We start from the raw sequence: 20659 nt of genomic DNA on the forward strand, positions 1-20659 counted from the left end.
GGAGGATGGCCTCGTTTCTTTCAGGGTGGAATTTGACGGGCAATTACAGAAACAGTTTGCCTGCTTTGTGGGGGTTGAGGGGGAATTGAACAAAGGGTAGGAACTCAGTTTGTCTGAGGGAGGAGGAGGATCTTCCCCTCTCTCCCCTCAGAATACTGTCTGTTAGCTTTCTTCCCTCCCCTGATGTTCACCCTCTTTTCTAGAGGGTGACCAAAAACGTTTTCTTGGGTTTCAGCCAAAAACAAAACTGGCCGCTAGTGGTAAACTCGGACCACGCACTGCACAGAGCGAATCTCCCTCCCTTCCCCCCCTCCCCCCCAGCCACACACACACACAGATTGAGCCCACTCATAGCTCCCTCCCCCAGGCCTAATTTCCATTCCTAGAGATCTAGTGGGTAATCAGAGCAGGAATGATGCCCATTGTATGATGTACAGCGCTGCGTATGCCTTGTAGCACTATAAAAATGATAAGTAGTAGTAGTTGCTCCTGCCCATGTTCTCTCTGCTGCAAGGAAGAAGTAGGGAAGGGGTGAGCCTAAAGCAGAGTAAAGAACTGTCACTGTACTCCAAAATCCAGTCCCTATTATCCTGTTTCCCCTAGCTAGTGGTGTGCTGGAGCTGGCTCACACCGGCTCTTGCGAGCCATTTGTTAATTTTTAAAGAATTTCCTCCCCTGTGGTTTGTGCTGCAGTGGCGTAGCTACATGGGGCCTTGGGGATCCAGCTCCCCCCCCCCCCCCCCCCCACACTCTAGCCTCTGGCTCCCCCAGACCTGATGGCCAGTTAAGTGCCTGGGTTTTGGGCACTACTGGATGCCTTCCCGCTCCCTGCTTCAGCTGTTATGCCATCACCTGTTCTCAATCTAACTGCTTTGGTCAGCTCTCTCCTACTCCCTTTTGTCTCCCTGCAGCACTGCCTTCTTCAATTTTCCATGCTACTGGCAGCATCAGTGAAGTAAGCACACTGCCTTCAGCGGTCCAGAAGCTTTCCCTCTATTGCAGTTTACTCAGGACGCTGCAACAGAGGGAGAGCTTCTGGGACTGCCAAAGGCAGTCTGCTTACCTCACTCACGCTTCTGGCGGTCCAGAAAATGTGCTGGGAGTCAGAACTAAGGGAGCGAGTAGGAGAGAGCTGACCAAGGAGGTTAGATTGAGACGGCTGAAGCCCATGCGGTTTCTCTCCCTTTCCCTGTCCTCCGTGCTCCCATCATCCCCATTCCCAAACAAAGCAAGCAAATCTATGAGCATCTCTATTCACATTGTCGTTCTTTATTGTTGGTGGCATTTTTATTTGATCTCTTACATTTTTGAACATGCTGACTTGTATAGCATTCGGATGTACACAGAGGAAGTATTGGTTTCATCGGTTAGAATAGTAATTAGTTCTAAATCGTAATCATTGTGTCATTTGGAGGTTCTGGTTATACGGATTCACTGTATTCTGATGTTTTCCCCTAGTAAAGGGCCACCAAAACAGACATGAGTATCAGGTGCTTAACAATCAGACTTACTATTTATAAGTACAGTTTAAAAAAAAAAAATCATGAATTAGGTTGAGACCTTGCTCCTTTTGTTTTGTGGATTGCAGTGGTCTATTATAAAAATGGCCATGCCTTTTTTTATTACTATTTCACAGAGAAGGTATTGAATAATGAGGGACGGGTTTCCTTCATGCAGAACTGTCCAGTCAGTCTAAATGTACCATCATTGGCCAGTTCAGCACACTGTTAGCTGCCAAGTTCATACAAAGTTAATTATGTTCAATGGAAAAGTTAATTATATTCAGTGGAAAATAAATCTGTTGGCTCAGGCTGCTTGCTATGTGAAATTTCCATCACAGTTTCATTATTGCTTCCAAGTATTACATATTAAGGGCATTTGCTTTAAACTTTGTTTTAATTCATTTATCCAGTCCTTACATGCACCTGGTTTTGCTTTTTAAACCCAAGGGTGAATCCTAAGGGTGGTTGCAGAATTAGGTATAAACTATGTTTCTGACTTTACTTGTTTTGGAGTACTTTAGGTCCTGCTGATCTGTACATCTGCTGTCTGGAATTTTGGAAGGTGGAAATGTGAAAATAATAAGTTTTGGATGTATTATGTGTCAGTTTTTGAATGTGCGTCTGCTAGAACTGGTTTTAGAGATGGCTGGAGCCAACAAGAAAAACCTCACTCATTGGCCTTCAATCTCCAGAATAGCGGAGGTAAATCTCCAGCATTGAGATGGGCCACCCTTGGCATCTCTGAATTCCTTTACCTTTGCTAGCAGGGATACCGAGCCCCGCCAGCCAAATAAATGGATTGCCTCTTCGCCCCACTGCTTGTTTCTGGTTCTGAGCAGAATGCCAGGACTTTTTGTGCAAGTATGCATGAGAATTCCTGGCATGCTGCTCAGAGCCAGAAACGAGCAGTGGGGAGTGGCGGGTAGTCCATTTATTTGACTGGTGGGGCTCGGCATCCCTACCAGCAAAGGTATGCCTAGCATGCCCACATGAGGGGAGGGAGGAGAGAGGAATGTGTTACATAGTAACATAGTAAGTGACGGCAGAAAAATATCGTTACGGTCCATCTAGTCTTCTCAACAAGATAAACTCATATGTGCTACTTATACTACTTATGTGCTACCTTGATTTGTATCTGCCATTTTCAGGGCACAGACAGTAGAAATCTGCCCAGCACTAGCCCCACCTCCCAACCACCAGTGCTGCCACCCAGTCTCTGCTAAGCTTCTGAGGATCCATTTCTTCTGAACAGGATATCCTTTATGTTTATCCCACGCTTTTTTGAATTGTGTTACCATTTTCATCTCCACCACCTCCCTCAGGAGAGCATTCCAAGTATCTACCACTCTCTCTGTGAAAACATACTTCCTGACATTTTTCTTGAGTCTGCCCCCCTTCAACTTCATTTCATGTCCTCTAGTTCTGCCGCCTTTCCGTCGTTGGAACAGGTTCGTTTGTGGATTAATAGCTTTCAAATATTTGAACCTCTGTATCATATCACCCCTGTTTCTCCTTTCCTCCAGGGTATACATGTTCAGGTCAGCAGGTCTCTCCTCATACATCTTGTAACGCAAATCCCATACCATTTCTGAAGCTTTTCTTCGCACCACTTCAATTCTTTTTACATCCTTAGCAAGATACGGCCTCCAAAACTGAACACAATACTCCAGGTGTGGCCTCACCAACGACTTGTACAGGGGCATCAACACCTCCTTTCTTCTCCTGGTCACACCTCTCTCTATACAGCCTAGCAACCTTCTGGCTAAGGCCACCGCCTTGTCACACTGTTTCATTGCCTTCAGATCCTCAGATACTATCACCCCAAGATCCCTCTCCCTGCCTGTACATATCAGACTCTCACCGCCTAACACACAACGTCTCCCATGAATTTCTACTCCCTTAAGTGCATCACTTTGCATTTCTTCGCATTGAATTTTAATTGCCAAACATTAGACCATTCTTCTAGCTTCTGCAGATCCTTTTTCATGTTTTCCACTCCCTCCGGGGTGTCCACTCTGTGACAAATCTTGGTATCATCTGCAAAAAGGCAAACTTTACCTTCTAACCCTTCGGCAATGTCACTCACAAATATATTGAACAGAATTGGCCCCAGCACCGATCCCTGAGGCACTCCACTACTCACCTTTCCCTCATCCGAGTGAATTCCATTAACCACCACCCTCTTGTGTCTATCCATCAACCAGTTCCTAATCCAGTTAACCAGGTCGGGTCCTATCTTCAGCCTATCAGGTTTATTCAAGAGCCTCCTGTGGGGAACCTTGTCAAAAGTTTTGCTGAAGTTAGATTACATCTATAGCATGTCCTTGATTCAATTCTTTGGTCACCCAATCAAAGAATTCAATGAGATTCGTTTGGCACGATTTCCCTTTGGTAAAACCATTTTGTCTCGGATCTTGCAACTTATTGGCTTCCAGGAAATTCACTATCCTTTCCGTCAGCATCGCTTCCATTACTTTACTTTTCCAATAACCGAAGTAAGGCTTACCGGCCTGTAGTTTCCAGCTTCTTCCCTATAACCACTTTTGTGAAGAGGGACCACATCCGCTGTTCTCCAATCCCACGGAACCTCTCCCGTCTCCAAGGATTTATTAAACAAATGTTTAAGAGGACCCTCCAGAACCTTTCTGAGTTCCCTCAATATCCTGGGGTGGATCCTGTCCAGTCCCATGGCTTTGTTCACCTTTAGATTTTCAAGTTGTTCATATACACTCTCTTCTGTGAACGGTGCTATATCCACTCCATTCTCATGTGTGCTTTTGCCAGTCAATCGTTGTCCTTCTCCAGGATTTTCTTCAGTGAAAACAGAACAAAAGTATCTGTTTAGCAAATTTGCTTTTTCTTCATCATTATCCACATAGCGGTTTGCAACATCTTTCAGTCTCACAATTCCATTTTTAGTCTTCCTCCTTCCACTAATATACCTGAAGAAATTTTTGTCGCCCCTCTGTACTTTTCTAGCCATTTGTTCTTGCACTTTCGCCAGACGTATCTCTCTCTTGGCTTCTTTCAGTTTCATCCGGTATTCCTCTCCTTTATTTTCTCAGCCACTTGGAAAACCATATCGTTTTCCTTTTCTCTTGCTTTTATTTACTCTCCTTACATAAATGTTTGTGGCTATATTTATAGCCAGGATCACTGCCCTTCCACTTCTCATATGTCCTCCCAGCCCCATCAGCTCCTTCCTCAGGTATTCCCCCATTTTACTAAAGTCAGCATGTTTGAAATCCAGGACTTTGAGTTTTGAGTGGCTGCCCTCCACTTCAGCTGTTATATGAAACCAAACTGTTTGATGGTCACTGCTGGTGGGCACCCACTCGGACATTTGACACACTTTCCCCATTTGTGAGCATTGCTCCCTTAGTCCACCTTGCCCCCCCCCCCCCCCCCCCCCCCAAATTGCAGGCTGGTTATGCCCAGAGAGAGAGCCTGTTCTTAAAAATTTCCCAGCATACCACTGCCCCTAGCCCACCCATCCCCTTCCATGTGCTCCACAGTTCCACTTCCTTTGTGTCTGCAAATTAAGGCCTGATCCTAAGTGATTCCTTAGAGTTCTTTCACACTAAAATTTTAATTTTATTTTGAAAGCTGATTCTGCCTTTCATATTAATTAGGAAATTGTTCTTCCTACTTTGTACCCAAAGGCAGTTAACAAAGAAGTGAAAGATCACTTTCTGAATATTAATTGTCCTAGCATCTTATGTAGAAATATTCTTCAGAATGTTTGAATGGTTGTTTATATTTCAGTGGATCAGAGAGACTGTGTAATAGAAGTTTTAGTATTTTTTTCTTACAATATGAGCAAGTCATTTATTTTCACCTTTAGCCAGGTGTTCTAGATCGTGACTTTCAAATCTATCCTTGGGGACCACCAGCCATACAGGTTTTCAAGATATCCCTAATGAATATGCATATTCTACCTTTATTGTTGATTCCAAAAAATCTTCCAAAGGTTTGTTTAGGAGGTTTTTTGATAGTAAAAGATTTTTTGAAATCAACAATAGAGGTAGAAGTTTCAATAATACTTGTTAATATAGATTAGTTTCAATGAGCCCATTTATTTAAAATACTAATAAATATGCGCGAGACAGATTTGCAAGCTTGTCACCACCTTTTCTTTCATGTATATTCATTAGGTATATCCTGAAAACCTGACTAACTGGAGTTCCCCATGACAGTTTGAAAACCACTTTTCTAGATAACAATATTTAGATGTGTTCACTGGTATTTCTTTAGGAAAAGGACATGCTGCCTGTCATCAGAGAAAAACCAGTCATCCTTTGGAAATGTTTTATTTGATATGGTTTTGTTTACTGTTCTGTTTCACTATCCAACAACTAGTACCCATTGCTCCTGATTGTTGGAGGAGCTAGTAGAAACTCAGTGCTATATATTTTAGAGCAGTATTTAAATTTAAGTTAAGCCCCTAGGTCTTTCTCCCGATTTGAGACTAGAGCAGAGATTCATGCTGCATGAGGGGGGGGGGGGGGGGGGGGGTTATGTATACTTTAAAGAAGTATTGTTTGATTTAGAAAGTATTGGTTTGAAAATGTCTTCATAGGACATACTTTTGTATAAGCAGTTGATTAAAAAAATATATGCCACACAGATCAGGGTTGGTTTGGGGTTTTTATTTTAATGAAATGTAATAAATTAAATCCAAGCAATTCCACTTGTACAGAAAAGTGTTATTAATGAAATCATAGCCTCTTATAAAGAAATGTTCCAAAAGGAAATATAATTAAAACTCAAGTCCACAATATTGGGATCCAATACTTAATGAGAGGAAGACAAAAGAAAAATTAATTAAAGGCAATAATATACCTGACGTAGATGAGCTAGATTAATTATTTAAAGAGCTCAACTCAAGCTCCTGAAACTCTTAGGCCCAGATGCACAAAACCTAACGAGCCCACAACTTGCGTTTTAAACTGGTTCCAGCCAGTTTAAAACGCAAGTAGTTCACCCCGGGCATGCACTAAGGGCATTTTCCCTGCCACGGTAGCAGGCAACAAAAACGGAATACAAATGATTGAAAAGCTATTGTAATGAGCTGCACTACCGTTGCAGCCCATTATAATGAGATGCACTACTGTTTTTCCGATTCCCTTACCGTAGGAACCCTAACGAGATGTCTGACCTCTTGTTAGGGCTCCTGTGAGGGAATCGGAAAGGAAAAGGGCCCCCAAAAAAAGGTAAAAAAGAAAAAAAAAAAAGCAGGGAGCGCATGTGAGGGGCGTCCTTTAAGGACATATTCTCCCTGCGCTTCTGAGAGACGTCTTTTTTTTTCGCATTTTTTTTTTAGCTCTGCCGGCGCTGGTGTTTTTCCCCCCTTCTATTTGGTCTTCGCCGCCCCTCCACAGCAAAACTTTTATGTTTTCCTGGTTGCCGGAGAATCGGGACGTCCCTTTAGATTAGGCTCCTCTTCCTGGTCTCTTCAGCCAATCAGAGCGCGTTTTGCTGACAACAGCCAGCTAAGCCCGCTTTGATTGGCTGAAGAGACCAGGAAGAGGAGCCTAATCTAAAGGGACGTCCCGATTCTCCGACTCAGGTACCGAAGGACTAGAGAATGCAAGTGAGCTACAACGAGTAGCTCATTTGCATTCCCTGTCGTTGATGCATTCCCGTTCCCTACCGATTCGCTATGGAATCGGTAGGGAACGGGAATTACCAATGTCTTTAATGCATCTGGGCCTTAGTTACCAAAAAAGCTGACACATGAAAAAGTTCAAAGAAGACATATTTTATAGCATTATATCTAATAATACATTTACACAGATACATTAGAAGAAAAGGTTTCACCTATTTGCAGAACCCCAGTTTTCAGCAAAAGAAACTGCTTATGTCTACATTGAGTATCTCTTGATACATCAGGAAATAATTGAATCTTAAAGCCTAGAAACAGTTTCTCTCTATTTTTAAAAAAACATTCTCAATAACCATTTGTCAGGAGATAATGCCACTGAAGCAACCAATGTCGCTGCGGTGGCTACTTCTGAGCCCGAATTGTCCAATATAGAGGAAGCATCCAAAGATTCTTGCTGGTGCTCCACTGCTTTCCTTGGCAGATAATAAACTTGTGTAAAAAGAGTAAATGTTTCTTCTGTTAAACCCAAAATTTCCTTCATATAACACTTCACCATTTCCAAGGGCCTAACTATAGATATCCTTGGAAAGTTTAAAAAGTGAAGATTATTACTGCTTACATACTTTTCAAAAGTCTCACATCTACTTCTCAAATTAGTCAAATCTTTAACCAAGGAAGTCTGTAAATTGTGAGAATATAAGGTCTGCTATCCTTGGAGAATACCTGCTACAGGTAATTATCTTTGCTTTCTCCCAGGACAAGCAAGCCATAATTCTCACAATTTGAGGTATACCCTAGCATCCAGGCTTGCCGAAAACCACAAACATTGGTCAACTTGGCCACGCAACGGCAAGGACAGTACTAAGATTAACCTGAAACTAAACACAAACTGAGTAAGAGTGCAGCCTGGAACAGAATAGCAAAAGAGTAGCAAATCTCCTGTACTGAAAGAATTGAAAAATTAACTTGTGGAACTAATGTTAGTAATATGTAATATATCTTTAAAATCAAGTGTGGTGCCAGAAGATTGGAAGGTGGCCAATATAACGCCAATTTTTAATTCAGGTTCCAGAGGAGATACAGGAAATTATAGACCGGTGAACCTGATGTTGGGGCTGGGCAAAATGGTGGTCTATTATAAAGAAAAAAATTACAGAGCATAATCAAAAGCATGGATTAATGAAACAAAGCCAACATGGATTTAGAGAAGGGAAACCTTACCTCACCAATCTATTACATTTCTTTGAAGGGGTGAACATGTGGATAAAGGTGAGCCGGTTGATATTGTGTATCTGGATTTTCAGAAGGCGTTTGACAAAGAGGCATATTTTCAAAGCTTTTTGCTGGCCTCCCACTTAGTCACCTCTCCCCTCTCCAATCGGTTCAAAACTCTGCTGCCCGTCTCGTCTTCTGCCAGGGTCGCTTTACTCATACTACCCCTCTCCTCAAGTCGCTTCACTGGCTCCCTATCCGTTTTCGCATCATGTTCAAACTTCTTCGACTAACCTATAAATGTACTCTCTCTGCTGCTCCCCAGTATCTCTCCACACTCGTCCTTCCCTACACCCCTTCCCATGCACTCTGCTCCATGGGTAAATCCTTCTTATCTGTTCCCTTCTCCACTACTGCCAACTCCAGACCGCGCCTTCTGTCTCGCTGCACCCTACGCCTGGAATAAACTTCCTGAACCCCTACGTCTTGCCTCATCCTTGGCCACCTTTAAATCTAGTCTGAAAGCCCACCTCTTTAACATTGCTTTTGACTCGTAACCACTCACCTCCACCTACCCTCCTCTCCTCCTTCCTGTACACATTAATTGATTTGATTTGCTTACTTTATTTTTTGTCTATTAGATTGTAAGCTCTTTGAGCAGGGACTGTCTTTCTTCTATGTTTGTGCAGCGCTGCGTACGCCTTGTAGCGCTATAGAAATGCTAAATAGTAGTAGTATTGTGAGGTAATACTGACTTCAGTTTGCTTAATTTTCACTTTTTGTTTTTCAGGAATACCGATAACTGTGCCACCACCAGGTAAATTGTTTCAGCTTCTTTTGAACTATTACTTTATGAAATTCAGATTTGTGTATTATATTCTGTATTTAAGGCATACATGATAAATGCCTGATTTTAACCTCGCTGAACATTGGGAATTTGCTCCCACAGAAAGACCAGATTGGTTAAACTGATCAGCATGGCATTTTCTGGTGAATAAACATTTGACATCTTGATAATCAAAATGTGGACAGGCCTACTTTAGGTTCACTTTATTGCAAAGCAGTTTTGGTAATTTGTTCTCAGAATTCTTCTACAATCTAAGGAAAGGAATCAAAAGGTAACACAACATAGTAACATAGTAGATGACGGCAGAGAAAGACCTGTACGGTCCATCCAGTCTGCCCAACAAGATAGACTCATATGTGCTACTTTATGTGTATACCTGACCTTGATTTGTATCTGCCATTTTCAGAGCACAGACCGTAGAAGTCTGCCCAGCACTAGCCCCGCCTCCCACCACCGTCTGTGCCACCCAATCTCCGCTAAGCTTCTGAGGATCCATTCCTTCTGAACAGGATTCCTTTATGTTTATCCCACGCATTTTTTAATTCTGTTACCGTTTTCATTTCCACCACCTCCCACGGGAGGGCATTCCAAGTATCCACCACACTCTCCGTGAAAAAATACTTCCTGACATTTTTCTTGAGTCTGCCCCCCTTCAACCTCACTTCATGTCTTCTAGTTCTACCGCCTTCTCATCTCCGGAAAAGGCTTGTTTGCGGATTAATACCTTTCAAATATTTGAACATCTGTATCATATCACCCCTGTTTCTCTTTTCCTCCAGGGTATACAAGTTCAGGTCAGCAAGTCTCTCCTCATACGTCTTGTAACGCAAATCTCATACCATTTTTGTAGCTTTTCTTTGCACCGCTTCAATTCTTTTTACATCCTTAGCCTCCAAAACTAAAAACAATACTCCAGGTGGGCCCTCACCAACGACTTGTACAGGAGCATCAACACCTCCTTTCTTCTGCAGGTCACACCTCTCTCTATACAGCCTAGCAACCTTCTGGCTACGGCCACCGCCTTGTCACACTGTTTTGTCACCTTCAGATCCTCAGATACTATCACCCCAAGATCCCTCTCTCTGTCTGTACATATCAGACTCTTATGGCTTAACACATATGTTTCCCATGGATTTCTACTCCCTAAGTGCATCACTTTGCATTGAATTTTAATTGCCAAACATAAGACCATTCTTCTAGCTTCTGCAGATCCTTTTTCATGTTTTCCACTCCCTCCGGGGTGTCCAATCTGTTACAAATCTTGGTGCCATCCGTAAAAAGGCAAACTTTACCTTCTAACCCTTTGGCAATGTCACTCATAAATATATTGAACAGAATTGGACCCAGCACTGATCCCTGAGGCACTCCACTACTCACCTTTCCCTCATCCGAGTGAATTCCATTAACCACCACCCTCTGGCATCTGTCCATCAACCAGTTCTTAATCCAGTTCATCACGTCGGGTCCTATCTTCAGCCTGTCAAGTTTATTCAAGAGCCTCCTGTGGGGAACCGTGTCAAAAGCTTTGCTGAAATCCAAGAGCTTATTTCCGCTCAGTGGGCTGACCCCAAGGGACCTTTGAAAGTTTCCAGGGCTATGGGGCAATTATACCCTCTGCGTGAGGAGCATTTGGCTCGCTTTGCAATGCCTAAAGTAGATGCCCTAGTCACTGCGGAGACAAAGAGAACTACCCTCCCTGTGGAAGGAGGAGTTGCCCTGAAGGATAAAAAAGACCGTAGGCTGGAAGCAGCACTTAAACGGTCCTTTGAAATTGCAGGTCTTACTGTTCGGGAGTCTGCATGCAGTTGTTATGCTGCTAGAGCCTGCCTGGCGTGGTTGCAACAGGCAGTGGAACAGCCCGGAGATGGAGTGGAGCCCTTCTCGGATGTGGCTCCGCGGCTGGAGTCGGCCTTGTCCTTTTTGGCTGATGCCCTTTATGATATTGTCAGAGCTTCGGCTAAACAAATGGCAGTAGCAGTGGCGGCTCGCCATCTTATTTGGCTACGACATTGGGCAGCGGACATGGCCTCTAAGCAAAGGTTGGTGAAGTTGCTCTTTCAAGGCCTTCTATTTGGTGAGGAGTTGGGAAAAAAAATTGTTAAAGGCCTGGGAGATCCTAAACCCCAGCGCTTGCCCGAAGATAGGCCGAGGCCTTCCTCCAAGGGCCAGGCGGTCCACTCCTCTTATAGACCTCGCTTCCGTGAAGGTAGAAGGTACCGCCCGGGGCGTTCTGCTGGGTTCACTTCTCGTGCCCGTTTTTCAGCAGAGGAACTCCTTTCGCTCAGACAAGCGTTCCGCAGCCACCGGCTCTAGGCCTGGAGTTCAAGGGCGACCCTCTCAATGATGGTGCACCGGCCCCCTCCTCACTTCCTGTCATCAGAGGACGTCTTTCCCTCTTTGCCGAGGAGTGGGCCAATATTTCCTCAGATCAGTGGGTTCTGGACCTGATCAGAGATGGCTACAGAATAGAATTCAACGCCCCAGTAAGAGACGTGTTTGTGGAGTCCCGATGCGGTTCTGCCGCCAAATGGGCAGCGGTAGAGGAGACTCCCGCCGAACACGGCTACGGCCGATACTGCATCTACTTTGTGGTGCCGCGAAAAGGTGGGTCTTTTCGCCCTATTCTGGACTTAAAAGAATTAAAGAAGTCCCTGAGAGTGCGGCATTTCCACATGGAAACCCTGTGCTCCGTCATTGCTGCGGTACAGCCAGGAGAGTTTCTCACGTCTCTAGACCTGAAAGAAGCTTACTTGCACATACCAATTTGGCCCCCACACCAGAAGTTTCTGAGGTTTGCGGTGTTGGGAAAACATTTCCAGTTCCGGGCCTTGCCTTTTGGCCTCGCCACAGCTCCCCGAACCTTTTTGAAGGTAATGGTGGTAGTAGTATCCGGGGGGATAATGTTTTTGGTGAGAAGGTCGAGCAGGTTGTAGAACAGCTCAACCAGTGGGAAACCGCACTCGACAACCTCTCCCACTGGGCGCCTTCAGCATCTACCTCTTCAGGTAGACCATTTTTCAGGGAGAGGAGGAGTGCTCCCTATTCTTATAATAAGCGTAGGTACACTCCTCCTTCTTGACAGCCTTCTAGGGCTCAGCCCCAGCGCACTCATTCACGTCAACAGCGTGCACCAAAGCAGGCCCCTGTGGCTCCCCAGCAAAAGCAAGGGACGGGCTTTTGACTTGCTGCAGATGAGCATAGCTGCTGTAAAGGTGTCTGTGCCGGGCGATCTACCGGTTGGAGGGAGGTTAAAAATTTTCCATCAAAGGTGGCCTCTCATAACCTCCGATCGGTGGGTTCTTCAAATAATCCGGTTAGGATACTCCCTCAATTTGATCTCCACACCTCCAGATTGCCCACCGGGAGCTCAGTCCTTCAGCTCCCAGCACAGGCACAGCACTCGTCCTTACTCGTCCTTTAGATTTTAAGCTCCTTTGAGCAGGGACTGTCCTTCTTTGTCAAACTGTACAGCGCTGCGTAACCCTAGTAGCGCTCTAGAAATGTTAAGTAGTAGTAGCTGCTTTGCTCAGGCGAGAAGGTATCAGGGTTCACCCGTACCTAGACGACTGGCTCATCAGAGCAGACTCTGTAACAGAGAGCTATCAAGCTACAGCCAGAGTGGTCTCAGTACTTCAATCTCTAGGCTGGGTCGTCAATATGGCCAAAAGTCACCCGACCCCCTCGCAATCTATAGAATATTTGGGGGCCAGGTTCGACACAGACTCGGGCTATGTATACCTACCCGAGCTAAGGCGGTGCAAGCTTCAGAATCAGGTTTGTCTGCTCCTGAGGATGCCCCGCCCGCGAGCTTGGGACATTGTCCAGCTGCTGGGATCGATGACAGCCACATTGGAAGTGGTGCCCTGGGCGAGAGCGCACCTGAGACCTCTACAGTATTCCCTAGTTCAAAGATGGTCTCCAGTTTCTTAGGATTATCAATGCAGACTTTCTTGGCTCCCTGCGGCCCGACTCAGCATGGAGTGGTAGCTCTCAGACAGCATGCTGCGGCGAGGAATGCCGCTGGCGCTCCCCGATTGGTGTCTAGTAGTGACAAATGCCAGCCTGAAGGGCTGGGGTGCACATTGCAAGGGGAAGCATGCCCAGGGTCTATGGACACCCGAGGAGTCGGAGTGGTCTATCAACCGCCTGGAGTTGAAAGCGGTGTTTCAGGCGCTTCTGGCCTTTCAAGTGACCCTGGAAGGATTGACTGTCAGAGTGATGTCGGACAACACGACAGCAGTGGCCTACATAAATCGACAAGGCGGCACTCAGTGCAGAGCACTGGCCGCGCAGGCCGAACAGATTTGCCACTGGGCCGAGCTGCATCTTCAGTTTCTGTCGGCAGCTCACATTGCAGGTCAGAGCAACGTGGAAGCCGATTATCTAAGCAGGCATCAGATCGATCCAGCAGAATGGGAACTAGCAGACGAAGTATTCCTGCAGATATGTGCCAAATGGGGCAAGCCCGTGATGGATCTTATGGCGACAAGTTCAAATGCCAAAGTCCCGTGCTTCTTCAGCAGACGGAGAGATCCTCGCTCGGCAGGGTTGGATGCCTTGACTCAGCCCTGGCCTCCGGGCCTACTATATGTGTTCCCTCCGTGGCCCTTGATAGGGCGTGTGCTCCTGCGGATTCGGCTGCACCCAGGAGAAGTGGTCCTCATCGCCCCGGATTGGCCCAGGAGGCCTTGGTATGCGGACCTCCGACAGATGCTAGTGGAGGCTCCCCTTCCTTTACCTCTGGTACCGAACCTGTTGTCACAGGGCCCGGTAGCCATGGAGGACGCCTGCCGCTTTGGTCTTATGGCATGGTGATTGAGAGGGCGCAATTGAGGGACAAAGGCTATTCAAACACAGTTATTTCCACTCTCCTGCAGGCCCGCAAGCGTTCCACTTCCGTGACTTATGCCAGGATTTGGCGCCAGTTTGAGTCTTGGTGTGCTTCAAAAGCGATCACACCCATGCGGGCTCCTGTCTCGCCGATTCTGGACTTTTTGCAGGATGGTGTACAAATAGGCTTGGCCTATAATTCCCTGCGGGTGCAAGTGGCAGCGTTGGCCTCCCTTCGTGGTAAGGTTGAAGGCGTGTCTTTAGCTGCTCATCCAGATGTGGCACGGTTTCTTAATGGGGTGCTTCGGCTCTGGCCTTCCGTGCGAGCACCCTGTCCAGCTTGGAACCTGGGGCTAAGTTTGAAGGCCCTGCAGGCTTCTCCTTTTGAGCCGCTTCGGCGAGCATCGGAGAAAGATTTAACACTAAAGGCAGTTTTTCTTGTGGCCATTACTTCGGCGAGACGGGTGTCAGAGCTCCAGGCGCTGTCCTGTAGAGACCCATTTCTGCAATTCTCAGAGTCCGGGGTCACGGTTCGGACTGTGCCTTCCTTCATGCCTAAGGTGGTTTCAGCGTTTCACCTAAACCAGCCTATTTTCTTGCCCTCCTTTGATAAGGAGGAGTTTCCAGAATCTTTTGGGCAGTTGCACCTGTTGGATGTGCGCAGGACTCTGCTGCAGTATCTGCGAGTTACCATCTCTTTCAGGATATATGATCATCTGTTTGTTTTGCTATCAGGTCCATGCAGAGGGTCTCCAGCGTCTAAAGCCACTATTGCCCGCTGGCTCAAAGAAACTATCTTTTCAGCTTATCTGCTTGCCGGCCGGTCTCCGCCTGTAGCCTTTAATGCGCATTCTACCAGAGCGATTTCTTCCTCTTGGGCTGAAACTGGTGCACTCTCTCGTCAAGAGATATGCAGTGCAGCAACATGGGCTTCTAAGCTCTCTTTTGCCCGACATTACAGGCTGGATGTGGCTGCTAGGAGATTGCGCGTTTTGGAGCACAAGTGCTAGCGCGTGGTGTGACCTGTTCCCACCCTATATAGGGATTGCTTTGTTACATCCCATACGTAATGGCTTCCTCTGCTTGATGACAAGGAAGGGAAAATTAGTTTCTTACCGTGGTAATTTTCTTTCCTTTAGTCATAGCAGATGAAGCCATGAACCCTCCCTATATGATTGTCTGTATGCTGTGAATCTGTTTCAGGTTCTGTTCTTGTTTCCTGAAGTTCCTTTCTTGGGAGAAAGTTGGAAAACAGTCTTCAGGATTCATGTTCACTTATAGGAGGATGAGTCCATTCCCTCCAGTTTATGTTTTGGAGGATGAGTTTATTCCCTCCAGGAGGTTGCGTGTATCCCCTCCAGTTATACTATAAGGAGGACGAGTTTATTCCCTCCAGGAGGATGTGTTCATGCCCTTGTTAAGGGGCCATCGTTCGTTGTGAGGAAAGTTCATGTTATTCCCATTGCGGTTTGCCATACTGCTTTGGAAGCTTCAAATACTGAAGAGGCAGTGGAGCTGGCTGGCCATGAGGCACTGTGAAAAGTTGAGTGCTCTCTATCTCCCCCTGCTGGTTGATGGACACAACCCATACGTAATGCTTCATCTGCTATGACTAAAGGAAAGAAAATTACCAAGGTAAGAACCTAATTTTCCCATATCCACTCCATTCTCATATGTACTTTTGCCAGTCCATCGCGGTCCTTCTCCAGGATTTTCTTCTGCGAAAACAGAACAAAAGTATCTATTTAGCAAATTTGCTTTTTCTTCATCATTATCTACATAGCGGTTCGTAGCATCTTTCAGTCTCACAATTCCCTTTTTAGTCTTCCTCCTTTCACTAATATACCTGAGGAAATTTTTATCACCCCTCCTTACATTTCTAGCCATTTGTTCTTGTGCTTTCGCCAGACGTATCTCTCTCTTGGCTTCTTTCAGTTTCATCCGGTATTCCTCTCCGTGTTCCTCTTCTTGAGTTTTTCTGTATTTCAGGAACGCCAACTCTTTAGCCTTTATTTTCTCAGCCACTTGCTTGGAGAACTATATAGGTTTCCTTTCTCTCTTGCTTTTATTTATTCTCTTTATATAAAGGTTTGTGGCCATATTTATAGCTTCTTTCAGCCTGGACCACTGTCCTTCCACTTCTCTATGTCCTCCCAGCCCATCAGCTCCTTCCTCAGGTATTCCCCCATTTTACTAAAGTCAGCATGCTTGAAATCCAGGACTTTGAGTTTTGAGTGACCGCCCTCCACTTCAGCTGTCGTATCAAACCAAACTGTTTGGTCACTGCTGCCCAGGTGGGCGCCCGCTCAGACATTTGACACACTATCCCCTTTTGTGAGCACCAGATGCAGCGTCGCTTCCTCCCTCGTGGGTTCCGTCACCATTTGTCAGAGCAGAGCACTTTGAAAAGCATCCATGATCTCTCTACTTCTTTCCGATTCCGCAGATGGAACCTTCCAATTTACAGCAAAAGCACCTCTCTCTTCTTTCCCAACTTTTGAATATCTGTGACCAGATCTTTATCTAGTTCCTCCAATTGTGTCGGAGGTCTGTAGACAACACCCACGTGGACAGAGGTTCTATCATCTCTTTTTAAGATGATCCGTATCGCTTCTTCCTTTCCCCAGTTCCCTGTCATTTCAGTCGCTGCAATATCATTTCTCACATACAGAGCTACTCCTCCACCTTTACGACCATCTCTATCCTTCCTAAATAGAAATTATAGCCTGGTATGTTTGCATCCCATTCATGGGAACCATTGAGCCATGTCTCCGTGATTGCAACAACGTCTAAGTCTGCCTCCAACATCAGGGCTTGAAGGTCATGAACTTTATTGCTTAGACTGCAAGCATGTGTGGTCATCGCTTTCCATCTACATTTCAGTGGAATTTTTATCTTCTGTTTAGTTTCTTGTTTAGTCTCACTTCCCGCTGTGTTGGTAAGAAGTGATTTGCTAAGATTGTTGTTTTCATTGCTTTCTTTTCTACTGACGCATCTTGTCTTTAGCTGGGGGTGACCACTTGAATTGAACTGCCTCCATATTGCACCCCAGCCTTCTAGTTTAAATGCCTAGAAATATATTGTCTGAATTTCTCCCCAAGGATTTTTTTTCCTGCCAGAGTGAGATGCAGCCCATTGTTACAGTATAGTCTTTTGTTTTTCCATGTATTGCCCCATCCTCCTATGTACCTAAATCCTTCTTGGTGACACCAGGCTTTGAGCCAGCTATTGAAATTCCATGTATTGCCCCATCCTCCTATGTACCTAAATCCTTCTTGGTGACACCAGGCTTTGAGCCAGCTATTGTAATTCTCAGTACTTTGCAATCTTTCCTCTCCCTTTCCAAAGGTAGGTAGTACTTTGTTTGTATCAAAGGTTTTAACCCCTCTCCCAGCTCCTGAAAAGCTGTCGGCGTGGCAAGTGGGGTATTACTGGACAAGTCATTTGTTCCCAGGTGGATAACAACATCAGTGTTTGACTCCTTAGTTTCTTCTCTGATTATAGAGATTATTTGCTTGGTACTCCTGGTAGCTGAAGAGCCTGGAAGGCATTTCACTTTGCATGGCACCTTGAACTGTGTTTCTAAGTTAATGCCTCTGATAATGGAATTTCCTAGTAGCAACTGTTTCCTGGTATGAGTTTCAACATTAGTGATTTGGGGGTGTCTTTTCTCTTTGGGTACCTTCATATCTTTTTGTTCCACCTTCATTGCTTTTTCTTCCGCCTCAGTTCTATTTTCAGGAACATCACAGTGCTGTAATGGAGCAAAAGAATTCTGTAGGGGCAACACTTGTGAGGGCAGATGCTTCTGTGCCACATAACGAAGTCTGCCTGAGCCTACCGTGAACCATCTATTCTTAGGTGGTTTTATTCTTTGCGGCAGTGGTGAGAAGTTGGTCTGATTCTGTGCAGTCCTAGAAGCTGCTTTAAGTGCATCCAATTCCTGCTTTACTTTACTGAGCTCCTGTTTTAAACTAGCAAGCTGAAGACAGGTAGGACAAGCCTTAAGTCTCCAGATGATTGGCCTTGAAACTAAAGCACCACAATTGTTATAGAGAATAAAAGTCATCCTGATTGGTTGAAATGGGTATGAACAGGTGTACTATGATGGGGTTTAATTTATTTATTTATTTATTTACTTTCACTTTATAACAAGCATTACACACTTGTGATAGAAAAGGTACATTCGTCAAGAAAGAAAAGAAAATTATAAGAAATAATAATTAAAAGTAACATTTCCTGAGTCAGTACACACAAGTCCTCAATGTTGATCCAAGATATAACAATATATAGAGGATATCATAAGAAAATTATAAGGAAAACTAAACTAGTCAAAAGAGGTTTCTCATTTTACCATATACGAGCTCATTCTCTTCGATCCAACAATTCTTTTTTAGCTGTTATAAATTCACTGAGTTGTACAGACTCAAAGAATACATACTTGACTGATTGATAGCAAACTATGCACTTACAGGGATATCGCAAAAAGAATGTTGCACCCAGCTGGAGAACTCCTGGCTTCAGTAACAAAAACTGCCTACGCTTCTTTTGAGTCTCCTTAGAGACGTCGGGAAAGATACGGACTTTTAGACCTAAAAATTCTCTCTCTTTATTTTTAAAGAATTTTTTCATAACTAAGACTTTATCAGTTGACATAGCTAGAGTCACTAACAGTGTTCCTGTAGTTACCAAGTCCTCTGTTGGTGCCTCCAGCATCGCTGAGACATCCAATGGTTGCCCTTGTTGTTGATTAGGAACTTCTGGTAGTCGTTGTGGTAAATAGTAAACTTGACTCATTGGAGGAAAGTTCCCCTCCGTAAATCCCAATATTTCCTTCATATATCTGGCTAACATCTCTCTTGGAGTGATAGTTATTGTTCTTGGGAAATTCAATAGTCGTATATTATTAGCCCTTTGAGAGTTTTCCAGATTTTCAATTTTCTTTCTCATATTAGTAAGATCTTTTATCATATTTATTTGCAAGTCATTCATTTTATCTATTCTTTGTACTGAAGGTCCAAATTTCCCCAATAAGTCTTTATTCTCTCCTATAGATTTGACAGATTTTTCTAAATTATTGACTCGTGTCTCCAAGCCCTGAATTTGTGGACATAATACTTTTCCCAAATTAACAATTAACCCCCACAAACTTTCCAGGGTAATCTCTGCTGGTTTATCTTGAAGAAAAGTTAAAGTACCTTGTTTTTGCTTCTCTTCAGCCAATGTAGCCCTTGTTTCTGTATTCCCCGTGACAGCCATGCCTCCTCTTGCTAGCTGAACATTACCCTCCAGGGTTAATCGGGAGCTCCCAAAACCTTCCGCTCCACTACTCTCCGTTGAAAGATCTTCTTCCCCCTGAGGTTCAATTGCTAAACCAGTTCCTGGGAGCTTCGGAAACGATGCCAGAATCGGAGAGGAAACAGCCTGGGGTTGCAGATGGGGAGCTCGTTGGTCAGGGCTAAGGGTGACTTCATGCACTGACAGCGTCTCGGATCCTCCATTCTTTCCGGACGCTGTCGGCGTGCTGCCCTCTGACCCACCCGAAACCTCTGGTCGCCGCACAAAAGCATCAAGAGGGCCAGTCAACGTTGAGGTTAGTCGACCTGGGGGAACATTGGCTGTAGACTTCCCTCTACGCTTTGGCATTTTAGCGGAGTAAAGAGAAGGAAATAATCAGAGTGTGGCGACCTACGGCCAGTTCAGTCAGCCATCTTGGATCCTCAAACCTATGATGGGGTTAACAGTCTGCAAGATTGCCTGTGTGTGACTGAGGAGTAAAGTTAATGAGTTTTGGCTTGTCTATGTATGACTTGAAAACCCTGGGGAGGGTGGGTGGGACTATAAATCCCAGTGCATCAGCCAAGTGCTGTATCAAAAAAAAGTTCTCTAGGTATGACCAGAAATGATACAGTCTGATCAAAGAATTTTCAGTTGATTTAACTTTCAAATTCCACTAGAATATAACTTTCCTTTAGTAAATAAATCTAAATATTCCCATTAATTATAGCAGTTTCATCAATGTAAAATGCAAATTTATAACCAGTTGGGAGACTGTGGTTTTGCCTGTGGCAGAACCTTTCCACAAAGTTAGAATGCTACAGGACCAGAAGCAGTTAGAAAAGCCTATCCTCTCACAGCTAGGCAGGAAAGGAAAGAGGGTATTATTTTTTTGTTGTTGTTTTTGTCTTTTTGGGAGTGGGGGCAGAGTTAGAAGACAGAGAAGTGCACCACAATACAGATTCACAGGACAAATTAATTATGCAATAAGAGAATATCAGGTAGCTAAACCTGTAGCCAAAAGTTCAGAGGTTAGAATAAAATAATCAGAAAACACTTAGCAGTATTTTGGTTCAGGTCCAGCGCATGGAATGCTACAAACAAAATACAGAATCTGCTTCAAAACAGAAACGTAAATAATATTTATGTATCACAGTCTTCTACCCATTGGTTTAAATCTAATGGTGAGGAAAAGACCTCAGTTTCTCCACCTTTAACAGCACTTACTGTGATAGAATCACCTTAATAGCCTGGGACATAAAAAATATACTGTGCTCATATTTAATTGCCATCAGTGAAAATATGCAAAGGCAAAGTGTACCTATAATGCATATTTATAAAGGATTCAAATATTCGCTGGTCAAATCCCATGTCAGCGAAGACCAG

At 44.6% G+C, this 20659-nt stretch overlaps 1 protein-coding gene across 9 annotated transcripts in view; it reads left to right on the plus strand.

Annotated features, from left to right (window-relative positions):
- Positions 1-20659, plus strand: part of FIP1L1 (factor interacting with PAPOLA and CPSF1) — a 337219-nt gene that overhangs the window by 207997 nt on the left and 108563 nt on the right. For all 9 annotated transcript variants that reach the window (XM_030191378.1, XM_030191380.1, XM_030191381.1 and 6 more), the window contains one exon: positions 9110-9136. In XM_030191378.1, coding sequence (XP_030047238.1) covers positions 9110-9136 — 27 coding nt within the window. The remainder of the gene's footprint in view (positions 1-9109; positions 9137-20659) is intronic.

This window comes from Microcaecilia unicolor, chromosome 2 (assembly GCF_901765095.1).
Source record: "Microcaecilia unicolor chromosome 2, aMicUni1.1, whole genome shotgun sequence".
Taxonomy (NCBI): domain Eukaryota; kingdom Metazoa; phylum Chordata; class Amphibia; order Gymnophiona; family Siphonopidae; genus Microcaecilia; species Microcaecilia unicolor.